Source organism: Cinclus cinclus, chromosome 2 (genome assembly GCF_963662255.1).
Source record: "Cinclus cinclus chromosome 2, bCinCin1.1, whole genome shotgun sequence".
In the NCBI taxonomy this organism is placed as follows: domain Eukaryota; kingdom Metazoa; phylum Chordata; class Aves; order Passeriformes; family Cinclidae; genus Cinclus; species Cinclus cinclus.
This window is the reverse complement of record NC_085047.1, coordinates 97,757,732-97,767,245: the sequence shown is the minus strand read 5'-3', so window position 1 is coordinate 97,767,245 and position 9,514 is coordinate 97,757,732. Positions and strand designations below refer to the sequence as shown.

Genomic DNA, 9,514 nt, shown 5'->3' with positions numbered 1-9,514 from the left:
TTGTATATTACAGAATCCTCTGAAACCCTAGTCAAGGTTTTTAAACACCCAATGTTTAAAAGTGAGTGGCCTTTAAACACCCACAGGCCAGTGACACCACATTACAACTTAAGTTGTGACACCACAATGTGACACCACATCACAATTTTAATCACTCAACCCCAGGTCTTATGTGCAGAGTGCAAAACAGCCAGAAAATAATAAGGAACAACACGCACAGAATTCTCTAATATCAAAATATAGCAATTTATTCAAGACACTGAATATGATCTGTTGATTCTCTCCGTAAAACAAATGAGCTACAATACACAAGGTGAATTTGAAGAAAGTGTGGGTGGGGGAGAAACAAAATAAGGGTTGATGTTGTTTCAACAGAACCTGGGAAATGCTTAAATGAGAACCAAGTCTGGCTGCAAGTCTGACACAGACAATAAAAACTGCAGAAGCCAGAATTCAGAATTTTCAGTGAGTGGCTGAAAGAACATTTCTGCAATTGACAAAGAACCACATCTTTTAAAAAGGCAGTAAGAGGAAAAAATAGGAGGAAGAATTAAAAAGGGAAAAAGAAAAAGAAACCCAAAAACAAAGCAGACCCTTACATTTGACAAAGTGCACTTCACTTGGCTCTAAAATTAGCTATTTTTTTCTTTTTTTTTTTTTAAAACAAATTAAAAGGAAATTTCTAAGATGCATCATGGGGTTAATGTGTGTATAACCCTGTAAGTCAGGCCCTTTATTGCCCCATAAGGGACCCAGTGTTTTCTACATAAAAGATTCAGTATCCTTCTAACCCACAGAGCATAGTGGTTTTTCAGAAACTGGTTTGTTTTCACTTCCAGGCCAATTCCAGACAGCCAGCAATAATAAAAATCCAGCAAGTCTCTGGATAGTTTCACAATCCTGTTTGGTCATTTAGGTTTTTCCATTTCTCTTCTGTTACAAAGAACTATAAATAAAATTCTAGGAAAAAATCGTATGAAGTCCCCTGGGCTGTTGCTTCGTGCAGTTCTATTGCAGGGGAGTCACAGAGAGGCTCTGCCAGCTGGGGAATGCGCTGCTGCTGGAGGGGAGGGAGAGCTCCCAGGAGCACAGTGCTGCAGGTCTAGGCTGAGACATCCACCTTGAACTTCAGCCTGGAAAAGCCTCTCTCCACACTGTCCATGTCCTGAAGAAACCACGTTCCTAGGTTGAGATAACTTTGCAACTACACCTCCTGCCTTCCTTAACAGCTGCTCTCATTTCAGCTGAAAACTATCTACTACAGCATCTTCCAGGAGTTTCCAGTATTTAGGATTTTGTGGAAGGTAAGAAAAGTGAATTTTCTTAGCTCTTCACATACACTGCTTCTAACTCTGATGGTCCATATAGAAAACTTTCTGGAGCAGCAGCCTCTCCCACACATGAGCTTCTTACCTCCCTGTAGGCAAGCAAAGTGGTGTTCTGACAAATTAAAATAATGGATAAAAGGAGCAGGCATCATGGGCACTGCCCTAATATCTACAGTAGCTATCCTGGGAACAACTATAAAACATGGGCTGTGGAGCCAGCCAGTCACGCAGCACTGAGCAAATTAATCTCTTCAAATCCTGAGGTCTGGCCTATTCTGGTGTCATTCAAGGGACAGAGGCAAGGCCTGAGCCCCATCAGTGCTGCCCTCCCACAGACCAGCAACTTCTGCTTGTTATTCTCAGAAATGCCACCAAAAAGCAGTGTAGGAATTTAACCATTTACATGCAATGACTGCAATAAAATCATTGTCCAAACCGTGCTTCATAAAACCACATTATGCCTTTGTATTTAAGTTCAAGACTCTTTGAGCAAATCCTCTTTTATTAAAAAGTAGTGACTTTAAATTAGCGGGAGCATGTGGTTATTAGAAGAGAGTGCAAAACTGCCACATAGTGATCTACAGCCATGCTCTCGGTGCAAAAACCTAAAATCAACATAAAACCATTTAATACCAAAAATAATCCTCGATACTGCCTGGCATCAAATGACTTGAGATAAATTGCAAACAAGCCTAACTATCACTAGCAACCAAAATCCCACATAACTGTTTTCACCTCAGGACTAACGCTTTTAGCATTTACTTCTTTCCATTCTTTTCTCCTTTCCAAAGGTGTATCTTTAAGAAATGCAGCTGAAGCTGGCAGTGTCTAGTTTCACTAGAAGGACTGAGAATCCCTACAGATACAAGCATACAGAGAAGAAAACTCCAGAGAAAAGATGGTGTTCAAATTCCACGATGATGCCCTGGAGCTCAGCAGGTCTCACACCACCAGTTCAGCCCAAGGGATCTGGATTTGCTCAGATCAAATCAACCTTCAGCAGCTGTGGTCAAACCAAGGGGAAGATGCTGTGTTACAGCAACTTTGGGCAGCAAGGTTCTACATCTGTTAAAAGGTGTGTGGCCTGTTTACTCTCTCCTACAGATCCTAGCCTTGGCTGTAGAGAAGACACCTGTGTGACTCAGCCAGTTCTGAGTATCTAAGTCATGTCTGACACCACCCCAAGGCTGCCTTATAGTTTACAGCACTTCCAGTAAACTCTGCCTATGTGTCCTTCTTTGCACTCGTCATTTCCTCAATTAGAGTAATGCAGTCTTTCAGATGGCATCTGTGCAGGTGTCACAGCTGCAGTAAGGAAATCTTGTCCAACATGTATAGGTGGTGCTTTGGAACTCTCCATCCTTGTTCTGATCATTTCACTCCCCACAACTTTACTGTGGTTTACACATTGAGATAGAACTTACAGATGATGTCATCAATGAATTCTTTGTCTTCTGAGCATCACACCGAGGACACCCTCAAGGCTAACCTGTATGGGCAGACAGTGAGCCTCCAAATGCAGACCCAGAGCTTTCCCTGCAGGATGCAGCACACACACGGTGACAGCAGCACCACCTGCTGCAATGGCCAAGCTTTCTTCTTGGTGTGTGTGGTCCATGGATGGAAAGGAGCTTGGCGAGAGTCCATTCTTCAGCAGTGACAGATGCAGTCAATCTATTTCAGTTCACCTGGTCTCATTAAGTCAGTGGCAAAACCCCACTGACTGACTGAAATAATGAATACTGGAAGACAACACTGCTCAGCAAGGCCACAGGCAGCCAAACCCATATTCTGTCAAAATCTGAACTATCTCTAGAGGAAAGAAGATACACAAGCATTTTCTCCTGGTTACTGAAAACAAACAAAAAATAGACTAGAGAAACTGAATGGTATATTTATAGTCTCAGGCTTCTGAATCTCTTTGAGTAAGTTTACATTATCAAACAGCCATAAAAAATGGAATGAGACTATGTAAATGGCTGGCTGCTGGAAAAGGACTTTAGTAAAGGACTGGTATTTCTTATATCAAACACCATTTTTTCTTACAGGACTTTCTGAGAGAGGAGAGAAAAAGGATACTGCACCTTTCATGTTCCCTGGCCTTTGTGTCATTCTTTTTGCTTGAATTACACAACTGGTCTACATTTTGTGGCCATTTTAGGCTTTTAAAACTGTTTAACATAAAAAATATTTTTTTCCAAAAATACACTGGGTTCTTTCTGTTAAAATCATCTTTCTCCTGTAAAAATCTTCCCCAGCACTGCATTCTTATATAAAGCACTTATTACACAATTTGCTGAAAGTGCCCTTGAGACGCTAAGATCTGAAGCATGGAGGATTTTTTTTTCTTTTAAATGGAGAGAAAGAAAGGAAAAGGAAGATACAGAGGAGAGGAGAAGCAGTCTGTCAAAAATTTTCATTGTCATGTCCACCTGGCTGCATCTACTATAGGCATACAGGGAAAAGAAAAAAAAAAACTGGGGGCAAAAAGAAAGAGGAGAAAAAGAAGTAAGGAAAAGTTGGGAGTGGAAGGGAGAAATAAAAGGAAAACATAAGTTTCATCCTAAGCCTGGGATCCTCCAGGCTGTAATATTCCAGCTGATAGAAAAACCACTGAACAAAAAAAGTAGTCTAGAAAATAGAAAGTGTTGTGATTACAAAGTTGAGCAATTCATCAGTACAAACTGGTCTTTGAACGTCCTTTGGGAGAGCAACTGTAGTGTCCAAATTGGAAGGAAAAAATACAACACCGCATGGAGGAGGATTTTTTTTTCCCTTTTGGTTTATCACAGCATTTTTCTTTTTTTTCCCTCTCTTTTTTTTTTTCCTTTTTTAAAATTTTTTGGCACAGCTTTTTTTTCCCCAGCCATCAGAGCAAGTTCTCAGATGCAAACCAAACAGTGCAATGCCTAGCTGGTGGCTTCATGCTTCCAAGGCTGAATATTCCAGGTGGAAACCATTCCCTCCCCCTCTGAAGTGACTGCGTTTTTACTCCTTGATGAAGGTTACGGACAAAATGCAAGTCACCTGTGGCCAGGGAGAGTCGGTTTCATGGTACACTCTAACTTTGTTCAAGTTTGTACAGTTCTGGAGCTGTTAAGAATAGTTTTGAAGAGTGCTTCTCCCCACACATTCACTGCTGGTCCATTTGAAATTTCTTATAAAACATTTCATTTTTACTTCCGAAGATCTAGAACACAAACCTGCAGAGAGAAGACCCCGTGTTAAGAACCATTTGTGAAGGTGATGTGGAAATCCCATTCATGCACCCTGTACCCAGGTGGACCAGCCAGCTGGATGTTACACTCCCCAGCTTCAAATCAGCCTCTCTCAAGCACTGGTTTACAGGCACACAAGTAAAGGAAAAAACTGGCATGGCAGAAAGCCCAAGCAAAACCCACACATTTACTATTTAGCTGGGCTTTCACTGGTTTACAAATATTTTGGTGGCACATCCTGTCAGACTATGGGATCTATTCGGTTGCCTAAATATCACGTCCACCTCCACTTCTGAAATATATCCAAAACACATGCAAGCTTGGCAGGCATGACAGTGGACATGTGCCCATCTGGAGCAGCTGCTGGGAGCCAGGCATGGCACTGTCTGAGATGGCACGACTAAGGTCAAATAACTGAATCATGTCATAGGTATCCCCTTTGTTAAAATCAGCTGAAAAATACTGCTCCAAAGTAGTTATGCCAGCCAGCCTGGTGTGTCCTGTACAAGCTGATCATGCTACAATTGAATTTTTTTTTTTAAGTAACTTTAACAGCAAAAAATAGCAAGGAATAATCAGTATCTCCACGGCAATATTTCCCCTTTACCACATGCCAAAATCTTTGGGTATCATGCTGAAAATTTCTTCCTTTAGCTATTCCTATTCAAGGCAATAGGAATAATCTTTTGTGGAATCAAACTCTGAAAGCCCCAGGATAATTATTTGTAACAGAGTTGACTGCTGTGACCTGCTCTTCATTGAAACTGACAGATAATGATAGAAACAACAGTACTGATGTTCTTGTCAAATATGTATTTAAAAGTCATTTTCATCTTCAGCAGTATTCACCTATTCCACAAGCATCCTGCATTTCTGACAGGACCACCACCTCCTAGTATTCAAAACCTTTCAAAGCAGGAGCATTTTTAATACACTACACAGAACCACATGTTTGTGTCTTGACCTGCCTCTGCCTTCGGCTCTGTCCCCAGGAGGCAAATACAGCATCCCATTTTTTGTTGATGCTCCCCAAGAAAGAAATCTCCACCCAACCTTTGCAATGCTTGCTGATCCTTACCGATCCGTCTGATGCACTTGCTCCCACTTTGTCTCCTCTAGCATTCCAGCAGACTTCAAAGATGCCCCCGGTGCCTCTGTAGCTATGTACTAGAGTTCCACTCTACAAAGCAAAACAGCATGCAGATATTGGATTCAGAAGTTCCTCCTCTTTTTCTCAGTCATGTGGCACTATATTAAAATGGGGAGCTGTTCAGATCACCCAGCTATGGCCACCTCTGTATCGTGATGGAAACTAGTTAGGAAACTCTGTAATGAAGAGCAGCAGGCTCCTCCAGAAACAGTAGGACTCTGAAGACATCTGTTTTTTTCAACTCTGTAACAGTAAAGGCCTGGGGAGTTAGGTTGATGTGTTCTTCTCTAAAGTTTGTTGCTAATTCGGGTTGTGAGGAACCAGCATCCAGAATTACACCTATGGAACTATGACATCTCACTTTTCTCCAGAATATCACCAGTCCCCTGCCAGTACATCTTTGTATCTATATCTCCTCTTCACAAAATCTAAGCCAGGGCATCAGATTCACATCTCAACTCAGTATGTAACTAAATAAAAATATCCCTTATTTCTAATCCACACCTTTGCTGCACAAAGCTGATGACCCAAACAATGTACCTATTTTCAGGCATGCTACTTGTTTTAGCAAACAATGCAGACTGAGCAGACTGTTCTGGGAAGTCACCTCACTGCACCTGAGTGACTCAACTGCCATGGATTTGTGCCAGCCAACACAATCAGGTTCACCCTGGCAGGCAGGTCATGTACAGCCTCGGTACACACACTTTCCATTTAAGCTTTTGCTATTAATGTCTCATCTAAACCAGATGTGCTTCACATGAGGCAAAACAGTACCTGAGTATTCCATATATGGACACATTTGTCAAAGGACCCGCTGGCTAGATATTTTCCATCAGGACTAAAAGCTACACTGTAGACAGGCTCTTGATGCTTTGTTAACGTGTGGATGCAGACTCCTCGGTCAACGTCCCACAGCCGAACCGTGGAATCAAACGAAGCACTGCAAGAAGCATTCAAACATGAGAATGTAATAATTTGGGTGTTAATCAATTTGCACTGTCATACTGTAAATGTTATAAGAGAATAAATAACACAGTTTTTTTTCCCCTTGGATAAGCAAGACATAATGTTGCAAACACAAAAGCTAAAATGTACCACAGCCTGTATGTTTTTGAACTTAGGAGCTACAGCTATAGATCTGAATTCTTGTATGAGGACCCTTAGGGCCTATCTAGGTGTGCTCTATGTAGCCCTAAGAAGACCAAGCTCCCCACTTGTGAGATTCTACTTCCTCGTATTTGGGAAGGTCAAATATATATTGCAATTAATGGGATAAATGGGTCCAGAGAGATCTTACTCCTAATGGATTCACCCTGTCTGAAGAATTAGCATTTTATAATTCTCTAAATTGTGGTTCTTTCCACTTTGTTTCAGTGATGCTTTTTGCTACGTTCCATTGAAATCCCAAACTGTGGGCTTGAAGAAAGGCAAAGGAAATAATTTGCATTAAAAATAATATTAAAAGAGTAACTCCAGGAAAGTGAAATTCTCCCATGTCCACTCCCAGACTAAGGAGTAAAATAAACCAGTTTCAGTACAACTTCTCCCCACACTGCACATGCCATGAGTTGATCTGATAAACCCATAGTACTACCATCAACTGGCACTCTACAAATAAATGTACTTCCTAAGCTCAAGGAAGAATTTTGCACAGATTTTCAAGTAGCATTTCAAAGACTATCCAAGCTTTTCTCTTTTAGCTAGGAATTAAGCTACAAAAATTTTCTCTAACTCTCCAAGTGAGTTGCATGACCCCAGTTAGAAGCTACTCCAGCTGCCTGAATCTCGAGAGCCCCTGCCTCAAGATTTTCACTCCTAGCTCGATGCTGAATGTGAAACTGCAATGCCAAATTTACAACCATTTTATCAAGGCAGCTGAAAAGTTAAACACCACATGATTCAATTTTCTTTGTTCCCTCTCTTTTTTTCAAATACTAATCCTTTCCCTTTGTATCCATCCCCCTGAGTTACACACACAGACACTTTTTACTGGAACTGTCTGCAGGAAGACTGATGGCAAAGTGACAGTAGGGTTACATGTCAGAAAGATGATCCTTCTTCTTGGCAGGCAAGAAAAAGAGGTGAAATTTTTACCTTGCTAACATGATGTTGGAGTTTGGGTTGCTGGTGCCTGGTCCTGTAGGGCTCCATTTGATAGTGTAAATCTCTTTGCTGTGAGCCTGAAGATCATGTACACAGGTATCTTGCTTCATACTCCATATCTGAGTCAGAAATAATGAAGGGGGGAAATGGCAACCTTATTAATCTCTTCTCAGCTGAATTACTTCAATTCTATGCTATTCTTACCGTTTACTTATTTGAGATCTCAACTCGCCTGAATACACATAAATACAATTTATTAATGCAGCAATTTGGCACACACAATAAAATAACTCCAACAGGGGAAAGAGTTACACATTTAATAGTATTTATTCAATAGATAATAAGATAAGAACTAAAGAATAAGGTAAGAACTAAAGAAGTGCTATACTTCCAAGAGCCTGTAACTATTTTCACACAGAAGTTTATCTATTTGAAGAAGTCTAACCTGAATTTTATTTACACATTGCAACTGCAATAATTTTAAAGCATGAGAATTGCAGTAACTGCTTAGAACACAGCAATTTTCTCTTATGCTAGTAAATTTTTCCTTTTCCTCCTGAACTCCATTTGTCTCCCTCATCTTTTTAGCAGTACAGAAGATGGAAGAAAGTCAGCTGTTTCTGAAGTGTTACATGGCCAAATACTTCAGTGTAAGATGAAGAATATGCTCAATAGAGATGACAGGTGATTTTGTACCTCTTTTCTTCTGCTAACTGAGAAAGTAAAATGAAGGAATTTACTGCAGGGAAAATAAACTCAAATTTAGTCAGCCGGTTTCAGAGAGATACCAAAAATGTAGTAATGATTTAACTCAGTTGTTGTAAGTCTGCACCATGAGAATGATGTGCTCTTGTGCTGAATTCCCATCAGTGTACCTAAGACTGTTTTGGAAATGCTACCCAAACTCAGCCATGTTCTACGGCTGACAGGCAGCATATTCCAAGAAGTTATAGGAAAAGCTTGTGAATTCCAAAAATAGAGAAGAAAAAAGTAGGAGAGGACTGATTTACAAAGCAAAAGGAAGAAGAATAATTGCCTTAAGTTGGAGCATTTGCTGTCTCCATTACTGAAGGCTTTTATATACAGGTGAGGGAAGGCACAGCCACTAGCTCTTGTGCCAAATTCAGTGGACAAGAATTTGAACAACACTGAACCATGGTGTTTTTTAAAACACAGCATGGAAATGGGCACCAAAAAGATGTGCTACCACTGGGTCAGGATGTTTAAGCACAGCAAGAACAGTTATGCAATACTGCTTTGTGGCAGCATGACAGGCAAGGTGCTCCCTTTTGTCCCTGTCTTCTGTAAATTTCCAGCTCAGTCACTAGCCTGCAATAACACATCTGGAATTCAGAATGATGAAAACCTCAGTGGGTATGTGTCAAAGACAGAGCAGAAGTCAGTCTATCTATGAAGAGGAAATATTCATAACACTGACATTCACTTTGTTCTCATCTGCAAATTCTGCTGCTCAGTTTCATGCTAGAAACATCCCAAGCTTCAGCAGTATCAATCAGCAGTGTCAATCACCAGTGCAAAGATATCTGAGTCCTAATTAACATAACCATACTGCAAGGAAACTATTACTGGTACAATTCTATCCACAAAACCAAATCCTTCCTGAGATATTTGCTTTCTTCAAGGAACCAGCATAAATCAACAATCCAGCAGGAGGGCTTTGCTATAAAAACATACAGCTACTCCTACACAGC

General features: G+C 40.7%; 1 protein-coding gene across 5 annotated transcripts in view; it reads right to left on the bottom strand.

Annotated features, from left to right (window-relative positions):
* Positions 1-228: 228 nt before the first annotated feature.
* Positions 229-9,514, bottom strand: part of TBL1X (transducin beta like 1 X-linked) — a 191,162-nt gene continuing 181,876 nt past the window's right edge. For all 5 annotated transcript variants that reach the window (XM_062488009.1, XM_062488013.1, XM_062488012.1 and 2 more), the window contains 4 exons: positions 7,794-7,921; positions 6,474-6,639; positions 5,625-5,726; positions 229-4,531 (listed from right to left, as the gene is read on the bottom strand). In XM_062488009.1, the coding sequence (XP_062343993.1) occupies positions 4,505-4,531; positions 5,625-5,726; positions 6,474-6,639; positions 7,794-7,921 (423 nt within the window). In that variant the 3' untranslated portion in view covers positions 229-4,504. The remainder of the gene's footprint in view (positions 4,532-5,624; positions 5,727-6,473; positions 6,640-7,793; positions 7,922-9,514) is intronic.